Source organism: Micromys minutus (genome assembly GCF_963924665.1).
Source record: "Micromys minutus genome assembly, chromosome: 29".
Lineage (NCBI taxonomy): Eukaryota > Metazoa > Chordata > Mammalia > Rodentia > Muridae > Micromys > Micromys minutus.
Genome location: NC_137964.1, coordinates 6,053,753 through 6,077,823, shown reverse-complemented (window position 1 = coordinate 6,077,823; position 24,071 = coordinate 6,053,753). Strand labels below are relative to the sequence as shown.

Below are 24,071 nucleotides of genomic sequence, written 5' to 3'. Positions count from 1 at the left end.
ATTTACTGTTGGTCCTAGGAACATGTGTTTAGGGCTGACCACTTGGGATTGGATAGCCTATCACTGGGCTTCCCACTGAATGCTGATTCTTTCTCAGCAGCCCAATTGCCTTTACACATGGTCAAAATGCAGAGACTAGATGACTCTAGGGTGCCCAGCCCCAACTGGTAGGTCTACAATGCAATCCCTATACTCATGGCCCAGGAAATATCAGGAGTGACACTGTAGAGAGACTATAAGAGCTGGATGGCAGGTGGGGACGGAGGAGGAGGCCGTGTGAGGGGGGACTGGGAGGGGGGAGGGGCTGTGATGGGGATATAAAATGAATAATTAAAACTGTCTGTAGCAGACATACATGTAGGCAAAACACCAGTGCACACAGAAGAATAAATTATTAAAAAATAATAAATACATTAATGGGGAGAGGACCAGAATGCCTGCTGCTAGATAGTGCCTTCTAGACAGGAACAGAGAAGCCTCACCCATCTAATCTCAACAACATGGTTGTCTAGACATCACCGGCTGACATGCCAAAACGGATGGGGGAAACTTTAATATCCTTTAGGAGGAGGGTGTGGCCTGGGGGCTAAGTAAGGCGACCGCTTCTAGCGGTGCTGTATAGCGATTTCACCAGCAGGTGGCGCCCGAGCACCACCATTTCTGAACAGTGTCAAACACCAGGTTTGACCTGTTACTGCCCCTTGGTACCTGGAAAGGCAAACACTGGGCAAAAAGAAAACAAACCCTCTTTAGAGGTAATTTACCCAGGGTGCAATCGTTTCTGCACTCACGGCAACGAGCGTTTTCGTGCTTGCTCCTAGTCCCACACTGAGTCCTCCTGAGATCAGAGCCCCCTCTCCTCCCCACACCCTCTTGCCGTGGTCTTTCTAATTTTTTCTAGACTTTTTTTTTTCTTTCCGATGAAAGGTTTATTTCAGCTTACAGTTTATAGGCTGTTGTTGAAAGAATCCAAGCCAAGAACCCAAGGTGGGAACCTAGAGGCAGATTCGACCCCCTCTTCTTGGGCACTCACACTCAGGTGTGTACACGTACACAATACACCTAATTTAAAAAGATTTTTTTAATGAAAGGAGATAGCACATTCCACCAGAGGCACCTTTCCCTGTTTCACATACACTAGTTAAGTATATGTTGTGTTAAATATTTGGGGTTCAAGGAAACATTAAAACGAGGTACCTACGCTCTATAGCAACAGCAATGACAGATGAGACATCAACTTCCAAATAGGTGGCCCCGTGACCTGCCTGAATTATCAGAAAGACTTCCTCAGGAACAGCCCTGGTTCTATCCCCATCATACACAGGGCAACTCACAACCACCTGTAACTCCGGCTTCAGCTGATCCCAAACCCCCTTCTAGCCTCTGCCAGCCCCAGGTCTGTACGTGGTACACAGATTTCATGCAGGAAAAAAAAAAAAAAAACCCACTCACATACAGAAGACAAGATGTTAATGACACCAAGTGACTGTCTCATTAAATATGGCTACTGCTGGTTTTTATTATGGCAATGCCTTGAAACATTTTTTTTTCTGCAGAAGTTTCTGCTCCTTTAATAATAACCTTAAGCTGAGGTGGGGTGTAGCTCAGTGGTAGGGTGTTCCCTTAGCATGCGTGAGGCCCTGGGTTCTGTCTCCAGCACGTGTATTACCCCCTACGACCAACAAAACACTTAAACCTGTGTTTCCTCATGGCAGGAACCTTCTGAATAAGCTCCTCCCAGAGGTATTTAAACCAGAGTCAGCTGCCATTGCACAAGGCAAGCTGCGTGTTCAGCAAACACAACCCGTGAGGGGGAGTTAGCGTCACTCGCTCAAAGAGGCCTCCAGTCCAGTATCAGCCATGGACATGGAGAAGGTCAACTCCATGGATTTCAGTGAGTTTGTGGATGTGTTTGGGAACGTCGTTGAGAAGTGTCCTCTGATTGCAGCTGCTGTCTGGTCCCAGCGACCGTTCTCTGGCTTGGAAGACTTAGAAAATCAGTTTTTCGCTTTTGTCGATACCCTCCCAAGATCAGGTAAGGCTTCAGGAGCATACGCATGAAGTCACTTCCAATGCCGTACATAAAAATATTTTAGATTACGTTAGCTTCCTCACTCGGCTATTGACTGGATTTTTTTTTTTTTTTTTTTTGAAAGGCTCAGTAGACGTCCTTTCAACTGCTGGGCTCTGGAAGGTAGACACGAGAACACAGGGGAACAAGATAACATGGCCAAGGGCAGTGGAGGTAGAGGGGGAGGCCAGTCTCTGAACTCGAGACTAGCCTGATTTAGAGCAAGTTCCGGGACAGCCAAGGCTGCTGGAGGTTAAGAATGAGGACAGGGCAAAGGCCTTGGTCCTCTTGGGCAATGCTTTGGATGAACCGGGAGACAGTGAGGACATCCCAGACTCCCCAGAGAGAAATAGAGAGCCCTGATCGATTTACAAAAAAATGGGGGGGGTGCGGTTTGAACCAGATTGGGAAAGTGCATTCATTCAGATCCCAAGACTCTTTGCACAAAGAAGAACCTTTGAAGCAAAGCGATGTTTCCTGGGGAGAACGGGCAAGCACATTGGGCCATGGGGTGGGGAGAAGGGCAGGTAGAAGTTTCTACTGGGGGGCACTGAGGCCGAAGGTTTGAAGGTACACAGTCCCCGCTCATAGGTTGCTCTGGATACTGAGAATAAGCCTGACATGCCCTTGGGGAACAAAGACAGGGGCAGGGGTCACCTGTCCTTGAGACTGTTCATAGACTTCAAGCAGGGTGGCGACCCTGTGGTCTCATGACAGCAGGCACTCACAGCCATGGTCACTGTGGCCTCCTATGAGAACTTACCTAGGAAGAACAGGGACAAGGTTATAAAATCAAACGGAGGACGGAAGAGATGGGTCAGCAGTTAGGAGCACTGGCTGCCTTCCAGAGGACTGGAGGTCAAGTTTAAGCCCCCACATAGACGCTCACAAAGGCGTCTAACTCCAGCTCTGCTGTCTTGTTCTGACCCGGGTAAACACCAAGGACATGTGTGGTACACAGACATACATGCAACCAAAATACTCGATCATATGAAATTGTGTGTGTGTGTGTGTGTGTGTGTGTGTGTGTGTGTGTGTGAAACTGAAGCCCAGCATAGTGGCCTAGCCTGTACTTGGGAGGCTAAAGTAGAAAGATCATTATGAGTTGTTTCAAGCCAACTTAGTCTACAGTGAGACAGTCTCAACAAATAACGAAGCAAACCAACAGCAAAGTGATGGAAGTGTCAGGCACAGTGTCAGCCGCTCACTGCCCAGACTTTCCCCAGACTTTCCCCAGAGCGCAGAGCCGAAGCTAGGTGGATGATGGAGAGTCTCCCTCGCCTGTGACTCACAAAACACCCCGGCCCCACTCAAGGAGGCCCACGAGTGAGCTGGAAAAAGCAAAGAAAAAGGCCCATGAGAGGCTGTGTCCTTTTGCTTTCTATTGCTGGGGTAAAATCATGATGGAGGCATCCGATGGTGATGAGTTCATTTGGACAGATGGCTGCAGGGAGATAAATATCCATCCTGGGGGAAGCAGAAGGCAAGGCTCTGGAGGTAGCAAGCTAAGAGTTTACATCCTGAGTCACAAGCACAAAGCAGAGGGGACACTGGAAATAAGCTGAGGCTTTAAACCCTCAAAGCCCGCCCACCCCCAGTGACATACTTCCTCCACCAGGGCCATGGCTCCTGAACTGGTGACTTCTCAACCTGAGGATCATGACATGGGGGTCACCTGTCAGATATCCTGAATATTACATAGTGACATGATGATAGGAAGTTACAGTTAGGAAGCAGCAATAAGATAGTGCTGTGACCGGGGGTCACCACGATTAGAGAGCCGCAGCATTAGGAAGGCTGAGAACCATTGGTCTAAACCTTCTCCAATAGTGCCAGCAGCTAGGGAGCTAGTATTCAATGCATAAGTATATAGGGAACGTTCTCTTTCAAACCACCAGAACCCATGCCTACATCTGACAACGAAGGGGAAGAAGACTTTAATGAGGTTTGGTTATATGGTGTGTGTGTGTGTGTGTGTGTGTGTGTGTGTGTCTGTGTCTGTGTCTGCAAATCAACTAATCAACCCAGGGTCTTGTTTATGCTGGGCATTCTACCACTGACCAGTATTCAATCTTTTACAGTGTTTATAACAGAGAGAGGAAGAGGAGGAGGAGGAAGAGGAAACCTCAGTGTGTTTGAAGGGTCATTTTAAAAATAATGAATCCTCTTTTTTTTTAAGATTTTAAATTTATTTTATGTACGTGAGTACACTGTCGCTGTCTTCAGACACACCAGAAGAGGGCATGATATCCCCAGTGGTTGTGAGCCACCATGTGGTTGCTGGGAATTGAACTCAGGACCTCCGGAAGAGCAATTCATGCTCTTAACCCCTGAGCCATCTCTCCAGCCCAAAAATGATGAATCCTTAATGGGCAGTGGTGGTGCACACTTGGGAGGCAGAGGCAGGCAGATCTCTGAGTTTGAGACCAACCTGTTTTACAGACTGAGTTCCAGGACAGCTCTTTCCACGGGGAAACCCTGTCCTGAAACAAACAAACAAATTCAACATGACTGTGTCTGTGCACCTCATTCGTGCAGATGCCCGAAGAGCCAGAAGAGGGCGTCAGATTTCCCTGGGACTGGAGTTATGGGCAGATGTGAACCACTGGAAGTAGGTGTTGGGAGCCGAACCCAGGTCCTCTGCAAGAACGGCAAATGCTCTAACCACTGAAGAAAGCAACCAAACTAGACTTCTCCAGATAACCTAAAACAAAATCTAGAAAGATGTGCATGTGTGTGCATGCACATGTGTTGTGTGTGATGTATGAATGTGTGCACATGTGTGGGAGTAAGGTGTAAGGTGCACACATAGGCGGATCTCTCTGAGTTCAAGGCCAGTATAGTTTATCGAGTGAGTTCCAAAACAAAACTAAATAAAAAAGGAAAGGAAAGAGAAAAAAAGAAAAGAAAAGGAAGAAAGAAAGAAGCAAAGAAGGAAAGAAAAAAGAAAGAAAAAGTGACCCAAAGACATGCCCACAGGTTAATCTAATAGAAGCAGTTCTTCAACTAAGGTTTTTATTTTCACAGATGACTTTGGTTTGCGTCAAATCGACAAAAAAGGAACCAGCACAGGTGTGCATGTGTGCATGTGTGTGTGGTATGAATGTGACTTGGCACTCTTCCTGGGAAAGGATTTGTTTGGATTATCTAAACAAACAAAAGAACAAACAAAAACTTTTAGCCAGACAGCAATGCCTCACACTTTTAAGCACAGCACTTGGAAAACAGAGGCAGGAGGATCTCTGTGACTTGAGGCCACCCTGGTCTACAGAGTGAGTTCTAGGACAGCCTGGGCTACACAGGAAAACCTTGTCTTGCAAAACCGAAACAAAAACTGCCTTCCTTTCACAGAACGGAAAACTGAAATTTTGGAGTAAAACGGGAGCTGACCTTTCTTTTAGGTTAAGCTATGATGCACAGTGGCCAGTAGATGGCAGTGCAGGGTTAATATTGGGCCCAAGCTCCGCCTCAAATTCCAGCTGGTTATTCTCACTGTCCCAAGCAGAGGCCAGGGAACAGGACTGAGAAAGGAAGAGAGGCTGAAACTCAGTACTGATTTGTGTCCAAAGTCAAAGACTGGGTTGGGGAAATAAAACACTAAGTACACTCCTAAGGCCAACAGTACAAGACGCTGGGTTCCACCTCCAAACCAACAGCAATAAAACGTCTCCCTCTCTTTCTCCTCCCTCTTCCCCCCTCCCCTCTCCCTCTTCACCACCCTTTCAATTTCTCTGTCTTTCTTTCTGGTTTCCTGTCTCTGCCGGTATCTCTTCAACTGTGTCTCTCTGTCTCTGCTTATGTCTCTCTTTTAACCCTCTGTCTCTCTGTCTTTGTCTCTAGTAAATACACCCCCGTAGGTGTGTGTGTGTGTGTGTGTGTGTGTGTGTGTGTGTGTGTGTGTGTCTACCTTTGCCATACCAATACCATTGTGTGGACTTTTGGAAGAAAGTTGTGTACAGGCTGCATCAGGCACCGGGTCAAGATGCTACTGCAGTAGTTAAACGTGAAAGAAAAGGTTGTTTGGAGTGTGGTGTAGGTAGGGGGGTTAGAGAAAGGCTACTGGGTCCTTGCTGTAGAGTTGAGAGCTAAAGTTAGCAAGGTTTAGGTGGGTATTGTCTGAGGGAGCTCAAAGCAAGGAATGCTATAAAACTACCCCCCACACACACGGGGGGGGGAAGGGGGGGAGATTTAAAGATAAACTGGACAGTAGGGTAGGAGATATTATTCAGCTGGTTGGTAGATTGCTTGTCTAGGATGGATGAAACCCTGGATTTGATTCCCAGCACATAGCATAATCCAGAGACAATGGTGCCTGCCTGTTCTCCAAGCACTCGGGAGGCAGAGGTAAGAAGGCCAACCCTCAGCCAAATAATGGAGTTTGAAATCAACCTGGACTCCAATAAGACCCTGTCTCTGAAGAAAGACTTAAGGAAACCAAAGAAAACACTTACTACATAAATAAAGGGGAGATGTGAGTCCTGCCCCTTCCGCTCTATATCTGGACTGAGCCAGACAAAAACAGGCAAGGGAGATCCAGGGCCAAATGATACGCTCTGTAACGGTGGCAGGAAGAGAACGGGCACTCAGACTAGATGGCCTCCATTAATTGATTATGGTGAGGGCAGAGGTTTGTGGGAGGAGTCAGAGATGAGGGATTGAGGAGAACTGAGGAGTTGAGCCACATGGAAGTGAGAAGGGCAGAGAAACAAGGAAAATGCAGGGGAAACAGCTTTAATTCTACAGTGAGTCCCCATCAGCTGGGGGATTAAAAAGGCTGTGTGTGTGTGCGAGTGTGCGTGTGCATGAGTATGTATTAATTCATATATGAGGTTGCAGAAGAGAAGTCTAAGAAGAAAACAATGCGAGTGAACTCAAAACACCAAAACCAGGAGCTAGAGAGATGGCTCAGTGGTTAAGGCCACCTACTGCTCTTGCAGGAGATCCCAGTTCAATTCCCAGCACCCACCCTGTAGCTCTAAATGACCTGGAAATTCAGTTCAGGGGATCTTGCCTACCATGCACCCTCCACACACACACACACACACACACACACACACACAGAGTTTAAAACAGAGAGACCACAAGTGGAAACCCAGTGTGGAGGTGCTTACACACAATTCCAGCACTTTGGGGGAAGAGTGGGAGTTGGCTAGATGAGACCCAGTCACCAAAAGAACACTGTAACTAAGAAAAACGCTCAGAGGGTACGAAAAGTAAAGTTACGTCAGCTCTCCGCAACTACACCCAGGGTTCACAACCAGTCAATCATGGGTGCCGGGCATACACGCGCACACACTTACATGCACACACTCCTTGTACAAACACACAAAAATTTAAATAAAATAAATATTTTAAAAGCGCTCCTTTTAAAATAACGGTGTCGATTTTTTAAAAGGACACTGGTAAAGGACACCGGTCTTTACTAGAAGACACAGACCACACATTGCGCCAGACTGGGAGCATCTCACAGGGTTGTGGACAGTTACCTCTTGCTCAGGGGTCACTGTTCTCTATCCCACCCTTCTCCCTATAGATTTGTAAGGCGTGGAAGTCTTCTGTGTGCACGTGCCCGTGTCCTGTGTTCTCAGTAATTGATACCGACCTGTATCTACTCTCTCTCTAGTCTCGACATCCAGTGACATAGCTGGAAAGACCAGAATTTCCAGGAGATGTTCAGAGGTGGATGAGGGGCAGGAGACAGTGAAGCTCTGGGCCACCCAAGTAGGAAGACTTAGGAATGCAGGCCGATTCTCCACGGTGCCCAGACTCTCACTTGGATTAAAGGGTGCAGCTGGTGTACCTTGAAGGAGATAGCGTGTTGGTGGGAACTAGGAGAGGTCCTTGCTTCCGGCCTATAGGCAGATGGGTGCCATCCCTGGCAGTACCCAAGGAGCAGTGATTTGGAGTGGTGAAGGAGGGGTCTTTGGCTGAGCAAACCAGCGTTGTTTCTTCTGGGTAGGCTACCATCCCAGAGTTCAACTGAAAGATGCAGGCACATACACACACACACACACACACACACACACACACACACACGTGTGTAGAATTTTCAATTCTGCTAATTTAGCAGTTTTTTTTCCTCTGCCCTTTGCTCTGCCCTTTTCTAGGCCTCTTTTCTCCCCGCTCTTGTCCTCTCTGCAATGTAGAAAACACATCTCACTGCTGGGCAAACATTAACCCAGGTGATGCTTTCAAGAGGGAAGATAAACCCTAGGAAGAGTGAGAAGTGAGGTATAAGGGCAAGAAGGTTTGGGGGGTGGCTGCTAGGAAGCCGAGCTCCAGCTCCTAGCTCCACCCATGCTCTGGGAGGCTGGTGAGCAACAGCGAGGGAAAAGACCTCCCCGTTCCCTAGAATCCCACCCATAACTACTTCCTGGACAGCTTGGGCTGAAGGATGGACGCAGCCCAGTAGAGCAATTGGATGCCCCTGAGGGAGGGGCTCTTTGAAACTCGGAATAAGAGAGGATAGATTGGGGGCTGTGCAGTCTTTCAGCAGCTGCAGAGATGCCAGACTCCCCTGCAGCAGCCACAGTTGTCTGTCCATGCTGAGATTGGGTAGATGTGGGGACAAACCTGTCCAGAGTGGCGTGGCACCGCCAGCCCATGGCCTCCAGGGTGGAGAATTTAACACTCACATTTTTCGAACCACTCGTGACTTCAGCGGGGGGAAGAGGGAACTACTCTTGATTCTGGGTGGCCTAGAATTCGGGTATCCACGAAAGGGGAGTCAAAAACAATGGCGTTGAAAGACTGGGGTTGGTGACCCGACTCTCCCTTACATTGCAGGGGCAGGCAAGTCATTAAAGAGAGCTGTGGGTTTAAAGAGAAGGGGTACAGGTGTACAGTGTGACCTTGGGCCGATGATCTAATATGTGTTTCCCGAGCCTTTGTTGAATATTCATTTTTAAAATGTATTTTACTTTTTGTTTATTTATGTGAGTGTGATTGTGTGCCCGCGGTGCCCAAGGAAGTCAAAAGAAATTATCATAAGAAATTGGTTCCCCTGGAGCTGGAGTTTCTTCTATGGGGCTTGAAGTTCAGCACATGGTTTTTTTTTTGTTTTTTTTTTGTTTTTTTTTTTTTCCCATTTTGTTATGGGGGGGCGGAAGGGGCTACGAATTTGAGGAAGATGAGAAGGTTGCATCATACTTAAAAGGGATTTTCCTTTTTGTGGGTATTGAGATACATTTACTAAAGGATTTTTTCATTATTTCCCATTCCCAACAAAACCTCACCTATTCCCACTGCCAAAGATAGACAGACACCTGCTTAGTGGAGAAGGCGGGCAGGCAAGTTACACCTTGTGGTTCCGGGTTTTTTTTGTTTTGTTTTGTTTTGTTTTTTTCTGCACTTCCTAATAGGAACTGACTGCTGCATTTAGTGCCAGGGTGTGGGGGAAATACTTCTCTTTAGGTCTCTGTAGTAAATTAGGTGTTGTGCCACCACATTTGAGATCTTGTCGAGCTCCACAATTCCATTTTGTTCTTTAGGCTGCTTAAGAAGACACGGCTGCCAGGACACCCGAGTCTCCTGGTATAGGACTATAACCCCGGGCGGGCGCCATGCCGTAGCTAGACTTTCAAGTTTGAGGCCTTAGAAGGACAAAAGCTTTTGTCCACTTGGGCTCTATTGGGTTCTGAAGTCAGTTGGAGAAAGGGTAACAACAACACAATCCTAGAAGTGAGTATATGTAATTACCCAAACCAAACAATAACAAAAGGGCTAGCCGCAAGGGCAGAATTCGAGTGAAAAGAGTTTCTATGATCCAGGAGGCTCCTTGGCTGTTTCATACCAGAGACCCAGAACTCAGAGTCACAAAATCTGGGCATTTATTTGTCAAGCCCCCTGGACCCACTCCGCCCCTGCCTTCTCTCCTTTGAGGCAGAACGAAGCCCATTCTAGGACTTTTGGAGGAAGTCTTCGGGCCCTTGCATCCGGTCCCCTTTCAACATCAAAGCCCCCCTGAGAGCAAAGACTTTGAAAAGATAGGAGTAGCTGGGAACTCTTATCACTCCCCAGCTCTCGGTGGAGCAGGTCGTAAATTCCCAGCCTCCCGACTGCTCTCTCTCCTCTTCACGTTCCCCCTGCAAGACCAACCTGACACCCTGCCTGAGACCGGGGGGGGGCTCACCTCCCGTTAGTGGATAGGGGCACCACTACCTGGGAACCCGACTTGGCGTTCGGATCTGCAGTGGGGAACCCTCTGAAGTGTGTCTGTGCTTCTCCGCAGGTCAGGAGGGCATCCTGCGTTGTCACCCGGACCTAGCGGGCCGCGATCTGCAGCAGGGCAGGCTCACCGCGGAGTCACAGCGTGAGCAGAGCCAAGCGGGCCTCACCAGCCTGGGCACCGACGACCGACTGCGACTGCAGCGGCTCAACGCGCAGTACCGTGAGCGCTTCGGCTTCCCGTTCGTGTTGGCAGCGCGTCTGAGCGACCGTGCCACGGTGCTCCGGGAGCTAGCCCGCAGGCTACACTGCCAGCCGGAGTCCGAGCTGCGCACCGCCCTGGACGAAGTGAAGAAGATCAGCCACCTGCGCCTGGCAGATTTGCTGGGCGCCCATTCCGCCAGGGTGGAACCCCCGGGAGGCTGGGGGTCGGACTGCTAGCAGGAAGCTTCAGGACGGGGACACCCTGCCCTCCGGCTGGCTCGGGCCTGGAAAGGCAATCCACACACCCACACAAAGGAAGTGGGGAATTGAAGCAATCGCACGAGTAACGCATCCTTTGTGCCTCCATTCACGTGAGCACGCGTCCGCAAACTATGTCAGAATCGGGAGCGTTTAGCGCTGCTTTGCCCCCCCCCCCCCCCATTTATCCAGCTCGTTGCTTCAATTCTCCACTCCGTGCCTTGGAAGATTCCAAAGCTCCCACCAGCCTACTCTTTTCTGCTTAGTAGTAGGGGGTCTGGCAGTGGCTGCAAACGGTGCTGAAAGGCGGGAGTGGGGGCTTTTGTTCCATGGTGGTGTTTCATCTCTCGCTTCATTAGATTCACCTGTTATTTACATGCGAGCAGAAGCGACTTTCTCAGACTCCTATAAAAGGTGTGTGTGTGTGTGTGTGTGTGTGTGTGTGTGTGTGTTTCCCTTGTCCCACCAAGCCCTTGCTGGTGGCCCAGAGTGCCCTGACAAACCACGCAATGTTAAAATAGAGATATTCATTGAACAGCCCTGGGTGTTTTAGAGCAAAGGAGACCACATCCCATCCCATAGTTCTGATAATATGGGGGCAGAGATGCTGCCTATAAAAAATCTTTGCAATAGAACAAGACTTGGGAGCTTGTGGACCTGGCACTCCGGTGTCTGTAGTCAACCTGCTGTGATGTAGAAGAAACATCACCAGCAGGGGGGACCATGACCGCATTCCCCCTTCTTCCCCCCCCTCAAGAGAGATGGGGGGGAGGCAGAAGGAGAGGGAGAGAGTTAATGAGTCCCAAGAACACATTGTTAAGGGCTTCTCTGGGCAAAGAAGAAACAAGCCATGCGTGGCTTCCCCAACAGGTGAGATAGAAGCAGAGTTGGTTTCCATAATGAACGGCAAAAGAAAGCAAAGCGCCCTCTCTCTGTCTTTGCCGTGAAGAGCTCATAGGGCTCATAGGGCTCTGGGGCTGAAGGGCCACGGAAATAATCTCTTCCTGGAACACCCAGAATCCAAGTAGAGTTGCCTGTCACCTCTTCTGTCACCTCACCTGTGTCCCTGAGCAGTGAGAGCAAGAGAAAGTGGGGACACCTTGAAAGCTACCAGCCCTTAGCACCCTAGGCCTGAGCCCAGGGTATGTGTGTGGGGGGGGGGGCATACAAGGTGCCTATGGAGGTCAGCAGGCCTTCAGTGCTTGGCTCTTTGGCTCTCTCTCATGCACTCTTCCTCTCTCCCTATCACACACACCCCCCCACACACATACAGGGTGTGGGAACGGGAACAGGCCAGACACTCAAAGCCACCCACTATAATTCAAGGCATTCTGTCTAGCCTTGGGATAAACCCAACCCTTAGATAAAAGGTCTCTAAAAATCGGAATCCACCCTCTTTATGCAAATTCGCTAAGCCAAAGATGCAGAGAATCCAGGGAGACAAGAGTTCCTGGAATATTTTTAGAATTCTAGATGGAACCTGTGCCTCTCTGGAACAACCGGGTCTAAACCAGCGACACAATTGCATTCCAACAGTTGAGAGTTTATCCCTTCTGGAAAGGGCACCGGTTAACATTTGCTGGCGACTTTTGATGGGGGGGTGGACAAGAGCAAGCTATTCGTGGATTCTTCCAAAGACGCTGGAGCGCTGATAGGACCAAAGCCCAGCGCAGGATGCTTGACGCAGGATTCCATCCGAGACCCCGGAAGGAAGGGGTTTGGCAATTTAGGGCCTTTTCTAAGGAGCCAAGTGGCAGAGGCGGTTTCCCCCGCACCTGCAGGTGACCGGTGCTGCAGAGGGATAGCGGGCAGTTTCCTTCCTCCGTATCTCCAGCGATGACAAACCCGCGCTAGTCCGTGTTTTTTCCCCTCTGGTGCGCAGCATGCGGAAGATGAGCTGCAACGCAGACACTGCAAAGTGTTCGTTCGCATTAGCCCAGAAAACACCAGGAGGGCACAAGGATAGTTGTTTTGCATTCGGTGGGAAAAATAAATATTCTACTTAGGAATTTGTTAAGAAAGGAAAAAAAAAAAAAAAAAAAAGATTGAAAATGAAAAAGAACCAGACAGCCTCATTCGAGGATAGGGTGTTTTGACTACAATCGGAAGCCCAGACAGCTTACCCGGGTAAGCTTACACACACACACACACACACACACACACACACACACACACACACACTGGAGGGATTGGGGGGGTCTCCCCCATTGTCACTATCCCTTACTAAAACATCCGAGCCCCGCAGAGGGACGCTCCTGTAAAAGGGCCGAAGCACAAGGCTCAGCTCAGAAATCTGCTTCCGTCTCTGAGCTTGTGTCCCGCACCTTTGTAACCGGAGACTGTGAATGGGGCTTTTAAAAACTTATTCTGCGCCTCGGTATTTAAGGACGTTTGTATTTAAAGAAGAAAAGAGTGGGGGAGACACACATTCAGTGCATCTCGTTTTAAACTGACACCTTTCCAAGTTGAGTCACAGAATGTCAGTTCCAACTTTTTAAATTGAGGTTTTCTTTCCTTCCCCACACCCCCAGAAGGTGTTTACTATTTAAAAAAAAAAAAAAAAAAAAAAAAAAAAAAAAAAAAAAAACAGTAAATGAAGATCTTTACAGTCAGTTGGAGAAAAATCTAGAATGGAGTTTCTTTTTAAAATGTATCTAGTAAATAACAGGTGCTTCAGAGAGAAAGCAGTATGGAATGTGGTCAGCAACTGGACAGGCTGATTGATCTGTCATCATGGTGTGTATAGGGTGGGAGTTCTGAGACCCTGAATGGTGATAGCTGGTTTTGTACTGGGGCTATGTTTCCGGGGTGGCACCAACAGACACAGTAATAATTAACGTCTGCCCAGATTGCTGTATGTCGCGAAGATCAGACATAGAATGGCTCGTCTAACACTGGATGCCTCCTCCGGCCACAGCTCACAGCCTTAGATGGGAGGCCTTGGGAGGATCTCCTGTTCTCCCTGGTATCTGTAAAACAGCACTTTATGCAGACTCGGAGCCCCGCCCCCCACCCCAGTCCCACCACGCGCTTCAGGTGAAGGCCAATGGCTGCGGATCCAGAGAGATTGGTTTGTCTGCGCTCCTTCCCGCACTGGCCACATACAATTTACCCTGTAGGCTTTCCTTGGAAGAGATTTTCATATGATAAACAAAGGTCATTCCAGGCCTGAGACCGAGTGGAGCTCCTGCTAGCAGAAGGCCGGGGCACAGATAATGTTAGCTGCAGTGAGCCTGAGATACTAGCTCCCCCCACAGGGCTTCCCGGCCAGTGAGACTCCCCCTTGAAATCCTTCCCTATTAAAACTTCTAGGCTTTTTCTGTTCTCATCTGCCACACAGGAACCAGACAACCATATGACACTCTGATACTTCTAGCGTCCACACACTATTAGAACAAAGGAGAAAATGAATGATATATATTCATTTTCTATATTAAAAAGGAGAAAATAAATAATAATATCTCTTATTATTTTTATTGTACCCAATGGGCAAAACCAGATTTCCAAAGCCAAACATGTCTCCCTTTCTCAACAGCCTTTTTTTTCCCCCTCTTAAATCTCCTGGCTGTGAGAATATGTTCTGGACAGGAGAGAAGAACAGGCTATATCCCCTGCATTGAATCTGGAAGCTTGGTGGTCCGTCTAGGAGAGACACGATACAGTGCTGTGTCCCTAAACTCTGGCATCTAAACATCAGAGTAATAGCTTCTCAGCCCACAAATGCCTTGCACAAATTCAGGAAGCTTTCCTTGGCTAGAAAGGACCAGGAACTCGGTGTGCTTAAGAGAAAAGCAAGGTTACTTTGCCAGATGAGACCACATCTGCTTCTGCTGGCAGCTGTGAGCAGCTGCAGGCCCTCCTTACTCCTCTGGGTGGACACTTGGGTCTCCATTGTAGCCCTGATGAGCTGGACAGGTGGCAGACCCTGGGGAAACCCCACAGAAAGAGCAATGCTATTGACTTCCTTCCCAGAGATGTTAGCTGAGGGTTGCAGCAGGGCCCGGTGCTGGGGTCAATTCGTGCATTATTGAGTCTTTCTTTGTGTGAATGGATTGCCAGTTGAGTAGAGTGGATGACAGATTCCCAAGCTTCCAATTAAGTAGAGTTTGAACAGTGAGTGCCCCACCATGCTCTCTCTGCCCGATCGAGCTAAGAGAACTCACCAGAAACCTTCTCTAGCTCTTCCTGGTGGTTTTGGTTTTATGAACGGGTTGCCTTACTGAGATCAATCTTGTCTCCATTGGGACTCAGAAAGTGGACAGAAGCAGCCTACTCTGTGGTAGGTGGGCAACCCACTCCCCAGTTGCAGGAACCAAAAGTGTGGGGCGGAGGCAAGGTTTGGCTACAGTAGCTGTAAGGGACAGCAGGACCTTTGAGCAGGAAGGGAGGGAGCCCTGTCTATGATCTGTGGGTTTAAGGAGTGTCACATCTGCCTTGTGGAGAATCCTGCCCCTTCCAGTAGCCTCAGTCCTGTTCTGTCCAGTGTGTCCTGTGTCCCTAACCCATCTCCGCCTGCCCAAGTCACCAGCCTGGATCCTGAAAAGACACCCTCTTCAAAGAATGGCCCCTGCACTGTCAGCCACACAGAGCCACCATGCCTTTGATAACCAGCTTGGCTGTCTCTACAGTCCTCCTGTGGCTCTTTATTTACTGGATCAGTTTTCTTTCCTACTCTTTTGCCCTGGCAGCCCAAGCTTTCTCAACACGGAGAGTGGGTGACAGGAATAGTGTGTGGAAATCAGCCACCTACAGTGGAGTTTGGGACATCCAGAGTGGCCTCAGTCTCTCATAGTCTCTTTCAGACAACAACAACACAAGACCACTGCCAAGCACTTCAGGTTGAGAGTGAGGGAGCCTGAAGAGGAAACTGGTGCTTCTTGTTCTATGTTAGAGGTGTGGACCAGCACTTTGTCTAGAGAACGTGCTTCAGCCCAGAGGGGATTTCCAGAAGATATGCAAGGCCCACCAACCTGCTAGAACTGTCCCAACAGAAAGACACCGGAACTTATTTCTCACTTGCCACCTTCTACAGAACTCAGGATTGTTCTTACAACCCTGCCCCTTTAGGGGAGCCAGCTGGGCCCTTTCTGGCCTGAGAGGGGAACCCATCCATGGAGGTGGGGGGGGAGGAGCTTGCAGAGCATGTCAGAGGACCCCACTCCTCAGCTCCTTTCTTTTCTCCAAACAGCCAGGTTCTCTGCCACTGTAACCATGCCAGGCTACTGATGGAGTGCCCAGGTTTTGCAAGGAGGAAAACCAGTCCCTAGTAGTACCATTTTCTATCCCGGGTTCAAGCATTCCAATTAATTAGAACTCCCCTGTTGTTTGGTTAGCTCGGAGGACCTGGTTTGACCTGGGGGAGACACAGTAGCCCTGTCTGTCTCCCAAGCAGTTGGGTGCCCAGGCTGGAGTCCTTTCTCTGTGGCAGAGTACAGAGGCACAGCTGGAAAACAGGGACAATTAGCCAGCGGCTGGCAGCCCGGGCCATAAAAACTCAGGAAGTGGCTACCACAGGGCTGAGGGAATGGCTGTCCCTAATAAAGTGACTGTTTCAAAGAAATGCCAGAATGCCGGTGTCCTGAAGACACAGGCTGGGTCTGGACCTGCTCCTGGGCTCCAGAGCTTAAGCCTGGGAAGGGATGTGAAAGGTGGAAGGAGGTATTGAGTCTCAGGAAGGGGAGGGAGATGCTCCTAAGATCAAAAGTCTGCAGTGCCTACCGTTCAGCCTCCCACATTCAGGCCACCCCCCCCCCCTGAAGGGTTACTGGGGACACCCTTCCTGCTCTTTCCTTCTGTAAAGTTTTTTTTTCCAGGCTTATTTCTTGAAAGTAAGATGACACTCTTGCTATTCCTGCAAGGTACTCAGGAGGGCTTTAAAGAGGAGCCACAAGGGTCCCTGGCCTTGAGGGGAGACAGCTCTGGAATATTGAGTCATCCCTAGTTTTAACCCTCCTTACAGGACACACATGGTCAGGTTCTCACGGCTGTAAGAAATCCGTGAAAAGTGCCCCCAGGAAGGACACACAACTGCAGGGCTCCGGGAAGAAGTGCTGGCAGTATCCTTGGGTTCCTAACACCAACAGTGACAGTAACACAGAATTGCTCAGGCTGGACCTCACGTCTGAGATGGCAGCTCCAACACCACCACACAGCCTAGTGCCCGACAGACCAAAGCCTTAAATAAGGAGAAAAGGGCCAAGGTTAGGCCTTCTCCCACCCCCAGAGGATCTCCTGGGGGGTATTCTCCATTTCAGCATTTGCTCAGCAGAGTTCCTCCCCCCCCAGCAGTAATTAATAGCCTGAATGGGATAAACAGCAAGTATCTGTAGAGAGAGCCTCTACTTTGTAAAGGACAGAGCGCTATTTTAAACGAATTTATTTCTTTTAGGATGTATTATGGGTACACCTTTGTACCACTCATGTGCGGTGAGTGTTGAAGTACAGGAAGAGGGTGTCAGACCCCCTTGGGCTGGAGTTTTGAACAGTTATAAGCCACCAAATGGGTCCTGAGAATTGAACGTGTGAGAGCAGCTAGTGCTCTGAAGGGCAGAACCATCTCCCCAGCCTCAGGAGAAAGTGTTTTAAGCCATGGGAATGAAATAAGACGGGAATTACTGGATAGCAGTCAGCACAAATACTTCCCTTGATTTTTTTAAAAAAATAAACTCTTAAATGAGCTCAGTAAAAACACAAGTGTAATTGGTGGAAATTTCAAACGGAATACTTCGTGTGGTTAGCACTTTGCTCAAGGAGAGAAATATACCGGGGTCCCTTCCGAGTCCTCTACCAATGACTGCCTTCCAAGGTAAGCTGTAGTAAAACATATCGTGGGTCTGTTTGGCTTTGAAGAGGTTTTCGGTTGTTTAATGTAATAGTTTTTTTTTTTTTTTTTTTTTTTTTTAATGAATTGCTTTCACTGAACTCAAATCCTAACTGTAGATAAATTCCGGGGGGGGGGGGGCCGCAACCTGGAGTAGAACCATCTATCTTCGTGGAGGTCGAATGGTTTCCTCAAGGAGATAACCGTATAGCTGAGGTTGTTGGGGGACAGCAGACCCGGGCAGTCAATCTCATCCTGGCTCTCATCAGAGCGGGAAGAACCTTCCTTCACCGTAGTCCACAAGTCACCTCCTGGCTTGGTCAAAAGGGTCCTCAAAGCAACGCTTCTCTCTCTCTCTCTCTCTCTCTCTCTCTCTCTCTCTCTCTCTCTCTCTCTCTCTCTCTCTCTCTCTCTCTCTCTCTCTCTCTCTCTCTCTCTTCCTCTAGACCACCTCCCAGCCCGTCTCCAAACCCAGATTCCCACCAAGACTGCCTCTCTGGGCTCCCCAAGGCTTCTGCAAGTCCCCTGATTTCATTCTCTGAACCTGTGATTGGAGGTTAAAGTGCACCCAGTTTGGAAGGAGGAAGCTCTTGACAATAAAGGATTGGATATTCAGCTGTGATCTGGTCGCTGCCCTCTCATGAGCCCCCCCCTTAAAATGCAAATCGTGTTTCTGGGGGGCTGTGTGCGTAGCGCGCTGCGCCTCGACGTCTCCTGCCATTGGTGTCTGTGTCATTACTAATAGAGTCTTGTAAACACTCGTTAATCACGAAAGGCTGCTGGCCTGGGACTCTGAGAGCCAACCTGTGGCGGGTCATCCCCGCCTCTACAGCCTACCGGCAAGGAGGTGGGAGGAAAGAAGGAAGAGAGGGAGGAGGCAGGGCAGAGGGAGGGACTGCCCAGGAGGCAGAAGCTCTGCAAGGAGCCAGCGGAGCTCGGTGTGCTGAGCTGCAGCTACCTTTATCCCTAGCCCCCTGCGCCCCGCGCCCCTGGCAGCCTTCAACGTTTGTCCCCAGGCAGCATGGTGAGGTCTGCTCTGGGTCCCTCGCCACCATGTACGTGAGCTACCTTCTGGACAAGGACGTGAGCATGTACCCTAGCTCCGTGCGCCACTCCGGCGGCCTCAACCTGGCGCCGCAGAACTTTGTCAGTCCCCCGCAGTACCCGGACTACGGTGGTTACCACGTGGCGGCCGCGGCTGCTGCGGCAGCGAACTTGGACAGCGCTCAGTCCCCAGGACCATCCTGGCCCACCGCGTACGGCGCCCCTCTCCGGGAGGACTGGAATGGCTACGCACCCGGGGGCGCTGCCGCAGCCAACGCGGTAGCCCACGGCCTCAATGGTGGCTCCCCGGCCGCCGCTATGGGCTACAGTAGCCCCGCCGAATACCACGCACATCATCACCCGCATCATCACCCGCACCATCCGGCCGCCGCGCCGTCCTGCGCCTCCGGCTTGCTTCAGACGCTCAACCCCGGCCCTCCGGGGCCCGCCGCCACCGCCGCCGCCGAACAGCTGTCCCCCAGCGGCCAGCGGCGAAACCTGTGCGAGTGGATGCGGAAGCCAGCACAGCCGTCCCTAGGAAGCCAAGGTAAGCGGTGCTGGGGCGCGCCCCAGGTCCCGCGCGCGTCGGGACTTGGCCAGCACCTAGCCAGGACAGAAGGGGCTCGGGGAGAACTACCGGGGTGGACCTCTGGGGGACTCATCCCAGGAGTGTATATTTGTGCCTCGCATCCCAGGTTTGTTTAGGGCAGAGGAATGATTCCTTCTTCTTTTTAACAGTACCCCGTTGGCAAACTCGGGACCCCTTCCGAGCTCCCGGTAGTGTCGTAAGCACTGTCGCCCCTCGCCCCGTCGCGAGCCGAATCCTGTCCGTCCTTGAGTTCTTGCCACGGCATTCCTTACACAATTCCTGGCGGGGGGGGGGGGGGGGGCTGTTGGATTCCCTTCGCTGAGCCTAGTCAACAACTTAGCTACCCACTCTTCTTGCTCGATCTGAGTTACCCCCGAAAGGCGAAATAACCACGGGGTGCGGAGGCTGTGCCAAGGATCAGTTTGGCCATTAGGGACAACTAAAGGGGTCGGTGCTGCTGAGAGCAGAAACGTGCGGTGCACCCCAGGAGAGAAGGCAGAGCCCCCAGAAGCCTCAGGGGAAGGGGGGAACTCCAGGGTCCCTGACCCTTCCCTTCTGCCAAGCAGAATCTCCCATGGAAGTCCTCTCTTGGCATCACAGAGAGCAAAGACCGGGAGAGTAAACTCTGAGCGGACTCAGCTTCTTAAGACGTGGGGCCATTTTTCCTGGACCTTCCCTTCTCGGATCTCATGTGTCTGAATGTTGTCTGTAAGGTCTTTTTCACTAAAGACCCTAGATTTGCTGGTCTGTGGGCCTCCTGAGCTCTGTTTGCCCTTTCTGATGTCCGGATGTGTATCGGGGTGGAAAGGAAGTGAGCAAAGTGTGTCAGGGAGTGGTATTTAGAGTCCCCTTTTTGTTCCGCGAAGTCTTCTCTTCAGCTCTTTGAGCTTCCGCTTCTCTGGGTTTGCTTCTTGTTGGTACAGCCGGGCCACATGCCCGGGTTATGGCCACTTTGAGGAGGTTTATAGCCAATTACAGCCGTATAAATCAGAGCGGCACTTGGGGGCCTGTCTCTGGACACTTCTGCGTCACTGCGCACACCCCGTTAGCGTCTTGGTGGGCAATGCTCCCGGAGTGAAGCTTACAGATTAGCAGCCTCCAGTGGGCTTTGGCATTGTCATTTCCAAGAGGATTTACAACTAAACCCGAGCTTCCCCATAAACCCTCCTTTTTCAAGCCTGCCTCAAGGATAGCGAGAAGAGGATCGCCGGTAGAGGTCTTAGACCAGCGAAAGAACTTTGCGTTTCGGGGGTGGGTGGTCCGAGACTAGGGTCCTGGGAGGGGGAGGAGAACCTCAGGAGCCCAGGCCGCGGGGTCAGCAGATGAGAGGTCGCTGTGAAGTCCCGCGCCGAGGTGGCAAGGCCGCTGTCGGCGCCGGGCGCCCTTGTGATGTTAATGTAGGGAAGCTGTGGCCCGCAGTGCCGGAGCCCGACTCCTCTGCAAAGCGTCATCTGTCAAGGGGCAGAGGCGTGTACGCCGCCCGGCCGGCTTTGATGTACACCTTTTCAGCCCGGCCATTGTCTCTTTTAGGGCCCGGAAAGAGGGTGGTGACTTTCGCAGTCAATAATGAATTCTGACAACTCCTTCTCATCCCTCCCCTCTTCCAGCCCCCCTCTTTGGTTCCCAGGGGGTGCGGGGCGCCTGCAGGGCCCTTGGGGAGCGGACCGCAGTGCTCACGGGAGCACCATCTTTGCGTTCCTCAGCCAGCGCGTGGTGTTCTCGGGGGCAGCATCCATCCTAAGGCGAGGACCGCTGTGGGGAACTGTTCAGCGCCTCACCTCCCAGGTCTGATGGTCTCCTGTAGGACTACAAGCTCTTTGCTATTCGGTCGGCACATCCGGAATTTGGTTCCGTCGTCGTCTTCCGTGGAGTAGGGCACTTGCGAGTGGGGTGCACTCAGTAGCTCCTGTGAACCCGCTCGGAAATTGGTTGGATCCCTTTACTTCCAAAAGCAGGCGCGGGGTCGGGGACGCAGCGCCCATTCAAATGCGCCTGCGAGGCTGTGTTTATGTTAATGCCCCTGGCGGGGAAGGGGATGAAAGCTGAGGCCGCCATTTGCGCAGTAATGGAAATTCAAACAGAATGCGGTTGTTATTAAGGCATCGAAAGGGCTCTTCTTTGATAAGATCGCTTTGTCTTGCATTGTTTGCGGCTGTGTTCCCCTTTCAGCGGCCGGGGGAGCTCTCTCTGATCCCTCCTGTATCTTCCCAGGGCGCTTTTGTTGTGGTTTGCAAAGGTTTTTACCTGAACAAAGTCAGCCTGTGGGGCCTTAAACACCTCTGGGTAACTCCCACCCCTTAGATCTTCTTGTTCAACTAGGCACTGGGCACCACCAGAACTGGTCTGCTGTGAGATCTCTTCAACCTGGGACGTGGAACAGTTCCTGGCCAGCATTCTGTCCAGAAGCAACCCCGGTTAACCGGGTTGAATAGCCAGACCCCAGCCTGATCCAGCAGTCCCGAGCTATTTGTCAAGGTCCTTCAGTAAAACAATCAATCCAAGATTTAATATGTTGACTCAATCCAATGATCACAGGTCACTTGGTCAGGATAGTTGCCGCTGAGGGATAAATGGGGAATTAAAAAAGAAAATGTGCTCTGGGTCAAACCTGGTTGGGCAGGTGTGGCGTGTTCTTGGTAGGAGGGTTTTCCTCCTGACAATGTGGAACCCGGCTCAGAATTCCAGGGCTGGACTTATTGTGTGTGTGGGGGGGGGTGGGGTAATGCTGATGACTGTTCAGGATCTGCTAGCCCCTAAATCCATCTTTTCCACTGTATGGAATCAAAAGGTAACTACCAGTTTACCCTGGCACACATCCCAGGTATTTTTAAAGTGGACTGCCATTTCTAGTAAGTCTGAAAATGTGAATATTGATATTCTTGGGGACCCTGGCCAGTTTTCCCACCCCCCTTTCTTCTGATCCTAAATATACTATATTTGGTTTATGGAAAGGAGGGGGCCATGTGAGAGGTTTCTGTTTCAGTTTAGTTGTGCCACCAGGCTGACACCATCCCTCCAACCCCCCCCCCATTCTGTGGGTGGATTTTGTCAGCCTGGGTAGTAGACACCCCCACCCCTATCAGTGGATGATGAGAAATGATTCCTGGGTTAGGGAGGTTTGTCATTACCTATGACTGATGGATTGCAGTTCTTAGCCCAAACTTCTCCTTCCTCCACAGTGAAAACCAGGACGAAAGACAAATACCGGGTGGTGTACACAGACCATCAGCGGCTGGAGCTGGAGAAGGAGTTTCACTATAGTCGATACATCACCATCAGGAGGAAAGCTGAGCTGGCTGCCACACTTGGGCTCTCCGAGAGGCAGGTAGGAAATCACCTTTCCAGGGTTGGGCTGTTGTGGCCTGGGGTAGGATTAGGAAGCCTGGTCAAGGGAGTCTTTGCCTTTTGAGAATCCTTGCGTTCTCAGTTGCTTTTCCTGCTCTGTGCCTTTTATTTCGATGGATCGGAGAGTTGCAAGGGAAAAGCCAAGACGATGCGGGAAGGATGAAGAGCTGAGACTGGCGGTTCTCAACATGTGGGTCTCGACCCCTTAGCTCACCAGTAGCAGAATTATAGTTATGAAGTAGCAATAAAAACAATTATTTATGGCTTGGGAACACCACAACACGAAGCACTGTCATAAAAGAGAAACAAGGTCCAGTCTACTCGTACAAACGAGGGAAGCAGAGGCTGGAGAGCCGGCTCAGTGCTTAAGAGGACATAATACGCTTGCAGAGGTTCAGAGTTCTGTTTCCAGCACCAACATCAGGTGGCTCAGAGGTACAGTGGTGTAGAACTCTAGTTGCAGGGGGCATCCAGTGCCTCTGGCTTTTGTAGATACCCTCTAACTCTTCTTAGAAATATAAGAGGCCCTGGTTAGCACGTGAACGCTTTCTGTAGTCTAGGGAAAAGAAAAAATAAATAAAAATGAAAAAAAAAAAGGACAATTTTATAGCCAGGAAGTTTTGGATGAAATTTCGCCGTCTTATGCCAAGGTGAAGAAGCCACACCGATGAGCTATGAGGGCCAATGGGTGACCCATGAGGCACCCTGAGCTGGCCAGCCATTTGTGTAGAGAGTAACTTCCGGCACGGGTCCATTCCTTAGTTTTGAGGTTCTGTTTTTAATAAAGACTTTTTTCTTTTTTTTTTTTTTCTTTTCTTTCTTTTCCTTCTTTCCTTTCTTTCTTCCTTCCTTTCTTTCTGATAGCAGGCAAGTAAGAGGAGGCTGGACTGGGTTTGGGAACACTTCCGCGTTGAGTTGAAGCTCGGTGGAGGCAGGACAGTCTGGGTAACGTCTTCACGGTTCATATCTTCTTCTACCTTCTATTTTGTCATTTCTAGGTTAAAATCTGGTTTCAGAACCGCAGAGCCAAGGAAAGGAAAATCAACAAGAAGAAGTTGCAGCAACAGCAGCAGCAACAGCAGCCCGCACCACCTCCGCAGCCGCAGCCTTCCCAGCCTCAGCCGGGTGCACTGCGGAGCGTGCCAGAGCCCTTGAGTCCTGTGACCTCTTTGCAAGGCTCGGTGCCTGGTTCTGTCCCTGGGGTTCTGGGGCCAGCTGGAGGGGTTTTAAATTCCACTGTCACCCAGTGACCCTTCCGGTGGTCTGAAGCGGCAACGGCTCAGCAATCCTAGGCTGAGCCGTGAGGAGCACGGATGGATGCTGTGAGAATCCTCAGGATTTCCCCTCTCCTCCTACCCACAAACAACACCTACAGATGGAGAGTGAGGACAGAAGAGATGGATGGAATTGTGGACCTCAGGGGAAGACGTGGTTTCGATTGTTTGTTTGTTTGTTTTCTTTTCTTTTTAACTTCTGACTCTTCCCGCCAACAATGACGAAGTGATCCCTGGGGCTTCTTCGTTCATGCTCCTTGCCAGGACTGGCTACCGGCACCAAGTCTTCGGCTTCTTTTG

General features: G+C 50.3%; 2 protein-coding genes across 2 annotated transcripts; both read left to right on the top strand.

Annotated features, from left to right (window-relative positions):
- Positions 1–1,860: 1,860 nt before the first annotated feature.
- Positions 1,861–10,678, top strand: URAD (ureidoimidazoline (2-oxo-4-hydroxy-4-carboxy-5-) decarboxylase; the record flags this gene model as incomplete). The annotated part of the gene is made up of 2 exons (XM_080941013.1): positions 1,861–2,035; positions 10,302–10,678. The coding sequence occupies 2 exons, from the start codon at positions 1,861–1,863 to the stop codon at positions 10,676–10,678; spliced, it is 552 nt and encodes a 183-aa protein (XP_080797139.1).
- A 7,894-nt stretch (positions 10,679–18,572) lies between these two features.
- CDX2 (caudal type homeobox 2) lies at positions 18,573–23,747 on the top strand (the record flags this gene model as incomplete). Its single annotated transcript, XM_080941322.1, has 3 exons — positions 18,573–19,110; positions 22,332–22,477; positions 23,496–23,747. The coding sequence occupies 3 exons, from the start codon at positions 18,573–18,575 to the stop codon at positions 23,745–23,747; spliced, it is 936 nt and encodes a 311-aa protein (XP_080797448.1).
- Positions 23,748–24,071: the final 324 nt, after the last annotated feature.